General features: G+C 51.0%; 1 protein-coding gene across 3 annotated transcripts in view; it reads left to right on the top strand.

The window, feature by feature from the left end:
- Positions 1 to 14,170, top strand: part of MCC (MCC regulator of Wnt signaling pathway) — a 403,428-nt gene that overhangs the window by 386,687 nt on the left and 2,571 nt on the right. For all 3 annotated transcript variants that reach the window (XM_037032292.1, XM_037032291.1, XM_037032293.1), the window contains 3 exons: positions 2,747 to 2,953; positions 6,167 to 6,267; positions 13,646 to 13,768. In XM_037032292.1, the coding sequence (XP_036888187.1) occupies positions 2,747 to 2,953; positions 6,167 to 6,267; positions 13,646 to 13,768 (431 nt within the window). The remainder of the gene's footprint in view (positions 1 to 2,746; positions 2,954 to 6,166; positions 6,268 to 13,645; positions 13,769 to 14,170) is intronic.

The following is a 14,170-nucleotide window of genomic DNA, read 5'->3' as shown; positions in this document are numbered from 1 at the left end:
CTGTCAGCCCTCCACCACTGGGTTTGCCCCCTGGGGCCTGTGTGGTCCGTCTCACTGCACGCGAATGTGCGACCTTGGTCAGTCTGTTCCGCACCCCGACTAGTTCTGGGCTGCCTGCGCTCCTAGATCTGCCCTGGCTGACCCAGCTCCGCTGCTGGCTCCACCTCTTACCGTCCTCGTTGAACCGTTCGTAGCTGTCGGACTTCCGTATAATTCGGTTTTCTGGCCTCTGGGTGTGTGGTAGTTCACCAAAACTTTTGTTGTATCCAAACTTGGTTGTGGGAGAAGGCACAGTGTTTCCACCTATGCCTCCATATTGGCGGAAGTCCCAAAAAATTTAATTTGATTTAAATTTTTGGTTGGTTGAAGGGTTGTCCCGTGCTTCAATAGGCCATAGGTTCGATTCCTGGTCAGGGCACATACCTAAGTTGCGGGTTCAATCGCTGGTCAGGGCCATACGGGAGGCAACTGATGTTTCTCTCTCATATCAATGTTTTCTCTCTCTGTCTCTCTAAGTTTCTGGGGTTTTGTTGGTAGTGGTAGTTTGGTTTTTTGTTGGTGGTGGGTTTTTTTCCACTTCTGTGTCTGATCCTCAGTGACCACCTTTTCATTCCTAATGTTGACTTGGCCCCTTTTCATTATCCATTCTTCTTTCATAAACATCCTCTCCTTCCATTAAAACTCTTCCGTTAGGTCTTTGTTTTAAACATTTGTTTTCTAGTTTTTCACTTGTTATCTCTGATTCTCGTAAATGCCGATTCTGCCTCAACGTGATTCTATTTTCTCTCTACATCGGGGGAGGATGTTGGTGGCAGCTCATCTTCAGGGACGCGGGTGTCTTCCCAGGGGGCCTGGCTGGCGGATGTCCCTACCTGGTGGCTCTGTGCTTAGGTTTGTGGGCACCTGTGGGTTTGAGAGGTTTGGGATTCGTTTTTGTTACAGTTTTAGCTTAGGATTCCTGTCCCACGTCTCCACACGACACAGGTCTGAGGTTCTGATTCAAGGGGCTTTTCTCTCCCTTCCCACCCAGAGCCCGGGTGATGATGCGCTTCCTCACCAAGTCTCTAGGGAAGAAATCTCCTCCAGTCATATTCTACTCAGCACTCTGAGAGTCCCTGCCAGCGTCAGTGTCCCATCCGGCCCTGCCTGGCACAGGTGCCAAAGGCCCAGGCCCGGGGCCTCCCTGTGGGTTCCAGCCTCTGCTGGCCAGCTCAGCAGCTCCCTCACCTTCCCCGCGGGCACCCTTCCCTCTTGGCATTCTGGTGCCCATCTTTCTGCCTTTCAAGCTTCCCTGTGTGTGTCCGTCCTGGACGACGTCGGTACGTCGGCCACCTTAGCGCAGGTTGCAGTGCTTCCAGAGCCTTCAGAGTCCTGCTGCTTTTGCAGAAGATTAGAAGGGCTCTGTGTCTGGAAACCTTTTGTTCAGTTTTATGTCTCATCTTTAGAAGGTTTGGCATCCTTTGGGTAGTCACTGAGCATGTTGCCTTGTCCACGTCTAATGCTCCTGGGACACCAAGGGCAAGAACACCCAACCCCGGAGCTGGGTTGCCCAGGGTAGCACACTGGGCCTGGGGCTTATAACCTCAGATGAGGGTGACTCGGGGGTGACTAGAATCAGTAGCCATAGCGAACCCCTCTCAGAGCAGCAGCTCAGCATCATGAAGATGCCTCTTAAGTGAGATCATCAAGATGGCTGGGGAGACTGACCCAGGGGTCAGGTGTGGGGGCTCCCCCTCTACTAGCGGCAGAGGGGTGAGTATCACTCACAGGCTCACGTTAAAAAGGGATGTGGGGTGGGGCGGGGGGGGGGCGTGGTGGCTGAGAGCCTGGGCTCCGAGCCAGGTGGCCTGGGTTCAAACTCTGGCTCCACAGCTCACCCAGTAATTGTGAGCAGATGGACTCCCCCCTGCACGCCTCATTCTCCCATCCACGAATGGAGAGACTCGCAGTATCTGCTTGAGGTGGGGCAGGTTAAATGACTCACTTTGTATGAACGTCCTGCTGGTCAGGTTGTTACCAGGCCCCTGGTCCCAGCAGGGCACTGTCTGATTTCGAGTCACTACGGGTCTCCACAAAAACCTCTACTCTAAATTCTCTAAGACACTCTGAGAAGTTGCCGGTCAGTCGGTCACCTATAAAGGACTCTGCTTGTATTGATTTCACTGGGCCCCCCAAAGTAGATAAGAGCTGGGACATGATGTCGTTGCTGTGGGTGCCCCCTTACTGTCTGACTCGGGTCCTGAGCACTGAGGCCACCATCGTGGGCCACTAGACATGTGCATTAGTGCCATGGAAGATGGAAAGGAAGTGGGATTGGAAGGGACCTAGTAAGACCAACCTTGTGGGGGCGACCTTCCCTTATAACCTCTTTGACAGATGGCGCTCAGCCTCCGCACACTGGAAACCTGGTTTCCAACAATGCACTTGTGCCCTTTGTGGGGTGAGGGGATTCCAGTTATTAGGAAGTTTCTCCTTGTTGTAAACCCAAGTCTGCTTGCCTGTATCTTCTATACATTAACCTCAGTTCTGGTTTGTAGCACGACACAGCGCAGGGCTTTGTCCCCACGTCAGTCCTGCACTCGTGTGGAGACAGCTGTCACGCCTCCTCCCATCATCCCACCCCCGGCTGCAATGGGATAGCTGTGCTGCAGGTCCCCGGTTACAGCCCAGACCCCTTCCACTTGCCTGCCTTCCCACACCCAGCCAGGGCCTTACACGCTGAGCCTCCTATGCTCTGTCTCCATAGGAGGAGATGGCTGAGCTGAAGGCCCAGCTCTACCTACTGGAGAAAGAGAAGAAGGCCCTGGAGCTAAAGCTGAGCACCCGGGAGGCCCAGGAGCAGGCCTACCTGGTGCACATCGAGCACCTGAAGTCCGAGGTGGAGGAGCACAAGGAGCAGCGCATGCGGTCCCTCAGCTCCACCAGCAGCGGCGGCAAAGACAAGCCTGGCAAGGTAGGGCCAAAGGGGCTCGGGGCTCAGGCCTCACTCCCTGCCCAGGCCCCACCACTCACTGCTCTGTGCCTCCCCTCCCTTATTTGCGTAGGAGCTGCAGGCCACACTAGTTACCTAAAGGAAGGTGGCATTTGAGTGTAAAGAAACCAAACCCACACTTACAAACTCTGACTCCGTGTCATGGGGAGATCATTTCCACACACTGCTGTCCTCCCGGACAAGCGTCTGTGCCGTGGTCCCACAGTCCGACGCTGGTGCCACCTGCTGTGTCTGTCCCCCTCCACACAGTGGCCATCATGTGAGGGCCACTTCTGTGCTCATCACACCGAACCCCGAGGAAGGCATCGTTACCCCATTTGCATGAGGAAAATGAGGTTCAGAAGAAGTGAAAAGTCTCAGAGTTACTCGATAGCAGAATTGGGGCTTAGCCTCAGTTTGGCTAACAGGCCCTGCACCCCTTGTTCTCTTGCCTCCTTGACTTCTTTTGGCAAATGCTGTCAGCAAGGTGAGGCAGGAAGCCACCTGAGGCAGAGGAAGAGGAGGAAGGCAGGCCCTGGATTTCACAGCAGATATCTTGGAGAGTGGGCTGTCAGGCGATGTCGTCTTGCAAACACACACTCCCATTAGCCCCCAAGCCTTTTTTTCTAGAATTGAAGCTCATTCCGTCACATTGCATTTCAGCATTATTTCAAATACTGTTAGAGGAAAAAAGCTTTGGACCTAAAGAATTATATTTCCTATCCCAGGACACTGAAATTCTAGGCAGTGGGTTTTCTGTTCCTGAAATGGTAGCTTCTCTGGATGCCAGTTTGTTCCAGGCCTAAGACTTGTGGGCACATGCTGGTCTAATGAGCGTCCTCTCGCAGCCCAAATGCTGGGTGTCTCCAGGAGAGCCTTGCATGTGGGAAAGAAGCCACTTGCTGATGCCATGTGGCATTGAACTGTCACTCCTAAATAGCTAAGCCCTTGGAAGCATGCTTTATTTTACAAAGGGCCGCAGCTGCACCGTAGCTGCACCGTAGCTGCACCTTGCCCACTTCTCACTGACCAGGAGCCCAGGGCATCCATACGGGGGCACCCAGCGGTGCAGCGCTCCTGAGACTCCGGCTGCTTCTCAGTCAGTTATCTGTTTATTTGATAAATGGGATGTGGTCCCATTGGGGCGCTGGGGGCAATTCCAGGTTTGCACTCCTGTGGGGGACACTGACGAGCAAACAGAAGGTCATGACACAGTGACACGTCCTGAGCTCAAGGACTGATTCCAAGTGTGATGGGAGGCCACAGGCCACACTCAGAACCCAGACTTGGAGACGCGAGCCAGGTTTCTGGAGCTGAGACCCAGTGGAGAGTGGGAGCTGGCCAGATGAACGGGCCGCGGGGGAACCTAGGGGGGCGGGGGGGACAGCTCTAGGCAGATGGCACACCCCAGAGGGAAGAGGAATGGATGCAGTGGTTAGGGAGGTCAGCTGGCTGTTCTCTCCTGGGGACAGTGAGGGAACCGCTAGAGCTTTTTAAAAGTACCTTGGGTTGTTCAGGTAATGAAATTAGAGTAACCTGATTCTTTTGTCTTTCAAATACTGGAACGATTTACTATTTCAGTAGCCTCTCCCTTCTGAGCTATTCATTTTTCTGGTTTGTTGGTAGATGAAGCAAACTGTCCAGAGCCAGGGTTGGAAAACTGTGAAGCGTCACATAGTCAGTATTTGGGGGCTTTCCAGGCATCCGGACTCTGCTGCAGCTTCACTTGGCTGCGCAGATAGATCGGCGGGTGAGGGCAGAGAGGGTGCCGGCGGGGAGGGCGGGCAGCGTGCTAACAGCGCTTCGCGTACGGACGCCGAAACTTGAATTTCGTATAATTTCTACACATCACAAAATAGTCTGTGTGTATATTTTTCATGATTTTAAAAACAGAAAATCCTTAGCTTCTAGGCCTTATAAAAACAGGCGGCAGGCCAGATCTGGGTCTAGAACACCCACCTTACTCTGGAGGCCGGGCGTCCTGCTTGTTTGAAAACTTCCCTCCAGCCAACAAGCTGGAACCCGAATCTCATCCAAGTTGCATTAGCTTTTTTGCACTTGTCCCTGCCAGCCATGCTTGGTGAGAGGCACAGGTGGGACAAGGCTGTCCCTGTCTCTAGGGAGTCAGGAAACGTCCTGCCCTCACAGGGGGGCAGGTGCACAGAGGGGAGGCCCTTGGGATCTCAGCGTCCACACGCTGGAGGGCGGGGCCGGGGCCAGAAGGCAGAGAGGAAGGAGGGAGAGCCAGGCCGCAGAGGGGCGGGTGTTCAGATGACGGTGGTGTGGCTGCGGATGCCCTGGTGTGGGGACATCTCTGTGTCAGTCAACGGGCTGCGGGACACTCAGTGCCCCCCTGTGGCCTGGACTGGGAGCACTAGATTCATACTTCTGTGCAGCTCTCATCTCGTTGCCACCTAACTTTGTTTACATTCAGTAAACAAATGTATCAACTGCAACAGATCACCAGCTTTTTTGTCTGAGGCCTAGGGTGTGGTAGCTGCTCAGTGAATGTCTTTGGAGCAAAAATCATCAGATGCACCTCCCCCCCGCCACTCTCCTGGGCGGCATGGAGGTTGCCCTCAGCTGGGGCGCTCGGGTGGGTGATCACAGCTGGTGCGCAGGGGTCCAGCCCCCACGCCCCTCTGCTGTAAAGCAGGATCCGGTCTGATGGTGTCAGCGTTGCTGTGTAATATTATAGCGGGGGGAGGGGGTGCATTTCTGTTTTCCTCCGCCTTCTAGAGGCTACACTGTACCTAAATGTAGATGAGACTGGCTTTCTCCCGAGGAGGAGTGGGGCTGGGGCTGAGGATCCTCTGTCTCCCACTCATCTGTTACAACTTATGAGAGGCTGCCTCACGGTGAAGGGCCCTGCTCCACAGCCGGCCGACCCAGGTTTGATCCTCGTTCCACCGGGTCCTAGCGGATGACTTGGGGCAAAGTCACTTCTGTGCCTTAGTTTTCTCCTTGGCCAAACGGGGATCACAATAGCAGCTGCCTTGGAGTACGGTCATGCCCGTTAAATGGGAGGGCGTGTGTGACCACCCAGGCCAGTGCCTGGCACACAGGGAGTGCTCACAGCTCCTGGGGAGCGGGCATCGCCCGTGGGCCAGCCTGCCGAGGGCTGGGACCCCGGGCAGTGCCGCAGCTGTCAGCCCCGCTTGGCTCCGGGTCTGACTCTCCTGTCTGCCATCCCAGGACTGTGCTGACGCTGCCTCCCCAGCTCTATCCCTGGCTGAACTGAGGACCACGCACAGCGACAGTGAGCTGGCTGCAGAGTTCGCCAACGCCATCCGTCGGTAAGCACCCTGCCCAGGACCCAGACACGCAATCTGTTCTGGGAGCGACGGCTTCATTCTCAGTTCTCTTGCTGCTTGCGCGGTACTCCTGGGTCACTTGGGCCTGCCCGGGAAGGGGCTTCAGTTGCATCCATTGTGTCTGGCATACATGCTGAGTTTAGTATTTTGGTGGTGAAATCTCTCATCTCTTTCATGATGGGTTCTCCTCTTGTCCAGTCCGGCCCTGTTGGCACCAGACCTTTCAGAAGGGGAGCAGTGGGAGAGTGCAGAGGCGGTCATTTTGTGGGCAGACAGAAAACGTCCCTTTCTTTGCCTTTTTGTTGTGTTGCACTGATCGGACCCTTCAGGACAATGTTTAGTGGTGACGATCAAACCGGGCATCTTGACCTTGTCTTGGCGTCAGTGGAAACACTTCCGTCGGCATCGCCAGCCCTTCCCAGTCAGGAAGCCTCGTGTATGCATTCGGTTCTGGGCACTTCCCTCTATTGTTTGTGTTTCTTCCGCTCTCTTCTTCCTCTTCTCCAAGGAGAAACAGGTGCTGACCCATCTGGGTCTGCTCCCCACACCCCCGCCTGCCATACTCTCGCCCTCTGTCTGGAGAAGCGCCATCGTTCCAGTAGAAACGAAATGCAAGCCATGTGTGTAATTCTGGGCTTCTAGCAGTCAGATTAAAAAGTCAAAAGAAGCAGGTGAAATCCACGTTAATAGGTGTTTCATTACCCAGTGTATCCAAAACGTTATCTCAACATCTAATCAATATTTTTAAAAGCTACGTTAATGAAATTAATAGTAGTGGTCACACCAGGTTTTCAAAATCTGGGACGCATTCCGCACGGACGCCACATGGCCAATCCGAGCAGCCGGCGCTTCGGGGCTCGGGCTCGGGTGGCTGTGGCCGCCCTGCAGGGACGGGCAGCTCTAAGGTTCTTCAGCCCAGTTGTCCAGCTCACTAATTTATGTTTTTAGTCCTCACCCGAGAATGTGTTCATTGGTTTTTTCTTTTTTAGAGAGGGAAAGGAAAGGAGAGACAGAAACATCAACATAATAAAGATTGATCAGTTGCCTCGTATACACACCTCCGCCTAGGATCAAACCTGCAACCTGGGTATGTGCCCTGACCTGGGATCAAACCTGTAGCCCTTGGCTGTAGGGCTGACACTCCAGCCAGCTGGACCACCTGGCCGGGGCACTGATTTTTTCTTTAGTTGTATCCATTGTGGTGTTTGACTTAGAGCTGAGTTTTTTATTTTGGTAATTAGATCTGTCATATCTTTAGTGGTATGATATCCTCTTACTCTCTCTGAGGATATTTATTATACGACTGATTCTAAAACGTTATTTTGTCTGCTGTGTTGACTCTGTGTCCACACATCAAACTCTTCAGAACCGAGTTTTGTGACTTCCCCAGTGTGGCTCACACGCTCCCCTTCTGGGCTTCCTCTGCTCCTGGCCCACGCCCGCTCCTGGGGCTGCAGACCTGGCCCAAGCATCTGGTCCCCTGCTGTCCTGGGGCCAGCAGCTCACCCTGAGCCCCTCTGATGCCCTTTCCTCTCATAGCTCCACTTTTCTGTTTGCATTCTGAGTTGTGGTTTCCTTTCTCGGGAAGAAGAAAAACCTTGGCTTTTTCTGTGAGTGCCCATCGTTTCTGGTATACAGGGAACACTCCTTGCTTTCTAACACATTCAGGGGTTTTGAAAAACACACTTCCCGCCCTGGCCAGGTGGTTCAGTTGGAGCGTCGTCCCGTACACCAAAAGGTTGTGGATTTGATTCCCAGTCAAGGCACATACCTAGGTTGTGGGTTCGATCCCCAGTCGAGGTGTGAATGGAAGGCAACCAGTCTGTTTCTCTCTCATATCAATGTTTCCATCTCCTTCTCTCTCTGGGCACCCCCACCTTCCTCTCTGTCTAAAGTCAATAAATATGTATCTTCACATGAGGATAAAAAGCACATTTCCCATTTTTGGGATTTGGGGTATGTGGGGAAGGCTACAGCACGTGCCCAGTCTGCCCTCCAGATCCAGCCAGCTGCTTAGTTTGGGTGCAGCCTCCAGGCTGACAGTGGATGGAAGACTGCCTTGCAGGAACTTCATTGCCTTCCTCACTTCCTGTCACTTTTGCTCTTTGCTTCCAACTTGTAACAGCTCTGCTTTACACCGCCTGTGCCTCTGGTCACATGGTTAAATTATAATTGCTTGGCTTGAGGTGGGAAGAGAGCGGCGTCTCCGGAAGATGCCGTCCATGAATCCCAATGACCCGGCAGTGCCAGGAGCAGGGGGTACAGGCCCACACCCACCTCCCACTGGGAAGCATTGGGGTGGCGTGTCTGTACCCTAAGCCCCAGCGTTTCTTTGATTCCCCAGGCCTCAGAGGCCTTTGCTGGCACAGGGAGGGTGCAGGTTCTGCTGACTCAACACAGAGAGATTTCATTTGCTCTGTCCATTACAGTGGATTTCCAATAAGCAGCCTTGAGTTGGTTAGCATGGATTTCTAATCAAGAGCCAGATATATGGATCCCAGAAAGAACCCACAGGGCTACAGGAAAAAGGGCAACACATAATTCCCCTGGAAGAATCATTTCATGAGGGTATGTAATATAAACACCTGAGGGCTGGGAATGTTTTTATTTTAAAAAACCAAGTGGAAACTAACACCTTTGGAGATACTAAATCACCACTGAGCTAGTTGAAGTCAATTGGGGGAAACTGCCCTGCATTGTCAGAAATATTTCTTCCTTAGAAAATGAATCTGTGGGCCCAGGCGGCCAGACTCAAGACAGCAGGTCCAGAGCAGGGAGGGCAAGAGGCTACACCGTGGTCTTTTCTTACAGAGAACCAGCCAGCCCTGAGGAAGGTACCTGTGGCCTTTCAGTCTCTGGTTCTAAGGTTCCTGCCCTCTCACTGCTTCTTCTCCCAGCCCCGCTGTTCGGGATGCAGCCTGGCTGCTTGTAAACGTGCGTTTGCCACCGCCTTCCCTTCTGTGCTCATTTCAGTCCCTCCACCTCCAGGAACATTCATTGTGTTTTACTGGCTCCCATTTGCCATCAAACCGCATCTGAAGACCCAGTTTCCAGTCCTGCACATGAAGCTCTCCTTAGCCGGGGGCCTTGTTTGGCTCTCCTCCCCACAGGCTGCATGCTGCAAAACCTTCTTCATCTCGGGTCCCTCTGCTGCTCTGGGTCCTGGTAAAATTAAACTGGATGATCTTTATAGCAAAGAAGTGAAGTGTGACTGTGCAGTTAGAGAGAGAGTGTTCAGAAATGACTCTTCTTTGTACTTGGAAGTGGGAGATGCCGCCTGCCCTGGAGACCTCAGCACAGCTGGGAGGGGCAGACCGTTCATCTCTGTCATATTCTTGGGCACAGGCGGTGGTCTCCACGTGAGGGGGTAGGAAAGGCACAGCAAGGCTGAGTGGTTTTCCAGTGGTTTCTCACAGAGCAAGTCAGTGGGAAATTGGGGGGCTTCCACCTTCTTTGGACCCCACTTGCTGCCAAAGATTTGCCTACAGATGAGGGTGACCCAAGCCCGCTCATGTGGGCTCACCTGGACAATATAACAATTAAGTAACTTTATCCTCAAAAAGGACTTAGGAGATTGCTGTTTCACATTACCTGGCTTTCTGAAAAATAACTAGTGATAGACTCATGTTTACAATGAAGGAAATAAGTAGGGTCATATGATATAGTCACTGTAGAGACTTTTTTTCCCCAAAAAATTACATATAAATTACAATGAATAATTTGGAGGAAATGCCAAGGTACAATGATGTTACAACTCTGAGCCATTTGTTCAGATGGGTGGGCTTCTCGGAGGAGATGACCTTTTCAGGTAAGATGAGGAGGAAAAGTAGCTGGTTGGGAATATATACCCCAAGCAAAGAGAAGAGCTTAGTGTGTGCTGATGGGATTCCAGGATGCTGGAGGGTGAGGGGGGCAATGCCAAAACCTGGGTAGGCAGGGGGCAGGTGGAGCAGGTAGAGGCCCAGGTAGGACCACTGGTTTTATTCCAGCTGCAGGTGGAAGGCACTGAAGGGCGGTAACATGATCCAACTTGTGACAGTAAAAACTTCTGAGATTCTGTGAAACTTAACTAGAGGAGGGAGAGGTGCCGCCGACACCATGGGGAGGTGAGGAGTGACCGCCCTGCAGGTGCTGGCAGAAGTGGGCTTTGGTGGGCACGGTTCGCTCTTGAACTGCTGTGGAGGTCCAGGGGAAGGGACGAGTGATGAGGGCCAATGGCGTTGCCCCTTGCTGACAAGGGAGGAGGGACGGATTTGGGAGACCATCTCAGAAGGCCGGCCTCAGACACGTCAAGTTGAAGATGCCTAAGCAGAGATGTCAGGTAAACCCAGAGATCCCAGACAAGGCCTGGAGATAAAGATTGGGGCTTTTAACATGTTATTTAGAAAAATGGGGATGGAGAGAATCAAGTGAAGAAAGTGAACTGCAGAAAGTGGTCCAGGCCCAAGTCCTGGTGCTCCGAGTATGTAGGGTCAGAGCAGAGACCAGGTCTGTGAGGCCCCACCTGCCTTCCTGGGCTCTGTCCTTCAAGAGAGCCGGCCAGGCCTGGGCAGTGTGCTCTGGTCTCTCAGGGTTCTGGGGACTAGGGAAGCCCTTGGTTTGGGGGTATAGGGCACTGGGAGTTCCATATTCTCCATTGTCTACAGGGTGGCTCGGAGGGGTATCGATGGACTTGGGGTGGAGGATAACGGTATTGCTCTGGACAATTTTTTTGTTGTAAATTTATTGAGTTCATGATAATTTTTAATTCTTGTCACAATATTTTTTCCCTTTGCATTATTAATCAACTTTAGAAAGAAAAGAGACTCAAAACAGTAACAAAATGTAGGAGAAATGGCTCTCCTATTTTTAGCCAGAGGGAAAGGATCCTTCCCAGTCTCCTAACCTGCCCCAGCTGACAAGGTGGAGGGTGGCGAGGGAGGGAGCTGGCACCCAAGAAACTGTTCCTACTTCTGGCAGGAAATGGTGACACCTTCAGGCACCTGGAAGAAATGCAGCCAAATTTCGGGGTGGCTGCTGGGGCCCAGGAGAAAGCCCCATCCTTAGCCAGTGGGATGCACTCTGCCGGAGGGATAGTTCCTGAAGAATGAGCAGTGATGTGACTTGGGCTAGTTGTCAGGTTTCACTTTAAAAGAGTTTCCCCTTTCAGCCTCACTCACAAAAGCAGGTCAGGATTTTTGTGTCGCAGTTCCTTTATTACTGTTTGGAAAGCCTGACTTGCACTAACAGTAGCTGGAGGCGGAAACATGAAAGATGCAGATATTTGAAAAGCCAGGAAGGGGAGAACCAGCCTCTGAACCATTGGCAGAGTCCTCACCTAGGTCACTCTCCCAGGCCCTCCTGTTGGAAGCATAGACCTCACAGTTTACAAAAGCAGGGTAAGTTTAAAATTTTCACGCAGTTCTTCATAAATTATTTATAAAAACTTTGATTTGGATATTTTGAGTATGTCAGCTATTTCCCACTATTGGCTTCTAGTGGGTAGAGGCCAGGGGTGCTGCTAAACGTCTTCCAATGCATCAGACAGCCCCACAGCAAAGAATTTTTGGCCAAAATGTCAATAGTACCAAGAAACTTTGCAAACCACTTTTGACACGTCTGATCAGTCACAGCACCTTCTTCACATACTGCACAAACCTTTTTTTTGCATTTCAGTTGCATTTTTACCTTTCTTGAAATAATAAAGCATGTGCCAAAAATACTGCATATTTTCTCCCATCTTCAATATTAACGTGGCTGCACAAAAATTTTCCAATTTTAATGTTTTTTTAATGCACACTGATATGACAGCTGTCACAATACAATCTAACAAAATTGTTTTAAGTGACATTAAAGACAACTAAGTGCTACCAGAGCCAAACGTAGGGAAAAAAACTAAAGGAACTTTTTGGCCAACCTAATAGAAAATGAAAGCTGCCTGTCATCCCTCTTCTGTGAGTTAACTTTTGCTGAGTGGTGTTTAGTCTTCCGGTCTGTTGTCAGTTCACTAGACTTTTTGTTTTTGCAAAAACAGCATCGAAGAGAACTCACCCTTTCCACTTGACAGTTCATCGGACACCGTGCCAGGTGCATTTGACCTGCACCTGTTAAGTGGCAGAGTGGTGGGGAGACCCTACCCTGGTTGTGTCCCACTCTGAGCTGTTAGACCCAAAGCTGCAGTGAATGCACCTGTAATCTCATCTATCTTTCGGCATCTGCACTATTTCTAAAGAAAAATTCCTAGAAATGAAGTTGCTTAGTCAAGGGGCATGTTCATTTTGTCAGATACTGCCAAATTGCCTTCCAACACAATCATGCTAATTTGCACTCCTCATAACGAGGAATTTCTTCCATAAATTCTGGTTCCTTAGTATGGTCCAAGGAACAAATACTCTGACTTATTCCAAAACTGTGTTAACCACTGTCACTGAGCAGCCGTCACCCAGGCATGGTGCTCAGCACGGGGGACACGTCAGGGCAAAACCAACCAAGATTCTTGTGACCCTGGAGCCTGTGTGCCTCTGGGGAGTCTGCTGAGCTCGAATGCACGAAGCAGATGAGGGAAGATCCGCGATGATGCCTGTGATATGATTTAGTGCTGCTGCGCACAGGGAGGCGGGGTGGTCATAATGTCCCCCTGCCCTGGGTCTTGTGGGAATCAGAGGGAGGCAATCAGCTGAACAGACACCAGAAACCTCCCATAACTGACCCCTTGTCAGTTAACTTGGGTTACTGCTGTAGCAGTAAAGAGTCCACAGAATGTGAAACACTGTGGGGTGGGGGTGGGGGAAGTCAAATTAAAGTGCCCATATAATTTCAGTACTTTAAAGGGAAACAAGGACCTTTAAAAAGAGAATACTGTCAATTCTACTTCCTCTACCTTTTTGTGCTTGTTTTGCAAGGTAGGACCATGTTGATTTCAGTAAGCAGGGATTTGTCCAAGGCAGACTGCCCTTGGACAAGAGCAGAGGCTTTGTGCATGAATCCCTGAGTGGTTCAGGAGATGCTGGGGACACCTGGAGGAGAAGGGTGTGGGGCTGCGACAAGGTTCTGTGGTCGAGCTGCACTGGCTGAGGAGCATCTGGCATGCCCGCAGAGGGACTCCAGGTCAGCTGGGTTTCTCCATCTGGGAGACATCCCGCCTGTCTTGTTCCTTTGTGACTTATACCTTAGATTTCTAAAGCCCTTAGCATTGAAGGAAGCTGACTCAGATCGGCCTTAGGGGTGCAGAGGTGAGGCCTCCTGGCACCACTCCGGGAAAGGGAGCTCCTGTGCCCTTGCCTGCCTTTGACTTGGCAAGGTGCACACTTCCCAGGTAGCAGCCACCTCCATCATTGCCCTGAGTCACCCACGGCACGCTGTCTGTCTCTCCTTGATACAGAGAAAAGAAGTTAAAGGCCAGGGTTCAAGAGTTGGTGAGTGCCTTGGAACGACTGACCAAGAGCAGTGAAATCCGACACCAGCAATCAGCAGAGTTTGTTAATGACCTAAAGAGAGCCAACAGGTAAAAAACCCCTTTTGTGTATAGGGCCAGTGGTACTTTGTGGGTTCAGAACTCCTTTATACGCATAAAAAACTGAGGACCTCAAAGAGCTTTGTTCTTATCACTATCTATTGACACCATTTTAGAAACGAAATTTTTAAAAATTTTCCTTAATTTGTTGAATAAAAAACTTAACTACATGTAATATAAATGACCTTTATTTTTTTTTAATATACCTTATTTTTCCAAAAGTGGCACTGTTTTTACAATTTTGCACATTTCTATAATGTCTGGCTTTTTAAAAAAATTGTTTTATTCAGTGTCTGGTTTAATAGAAGACAGCCTGGATTCTCACAATTGCTTCTACTGGCAAATACACTGTTCTGAAACAGATTAAGACTGTAGGTAGAAAATACAGGACCT

This window comes from Sturnira hondurensis, unplaced genomic scaffold (genome assembly GCF_014824575.4).
Source record: "Sturnira hondurensis isolate 20B ecotype Veracruz unplaced genomic scaffold, ASM1482457v3 Scaffold0021354, whole genome shotgun sequence".
Classification (NCBI taxonomy): domain Eukaryota; kingdom Metazoa; phylum Chordata; class Mammalia; order Chiroptera; family Phyllostomidae; genus Sturnira; species Sturnira hondurensis.
This window is presented reverse-complemented; position numbering and strand designations above follow the sequence as displayed.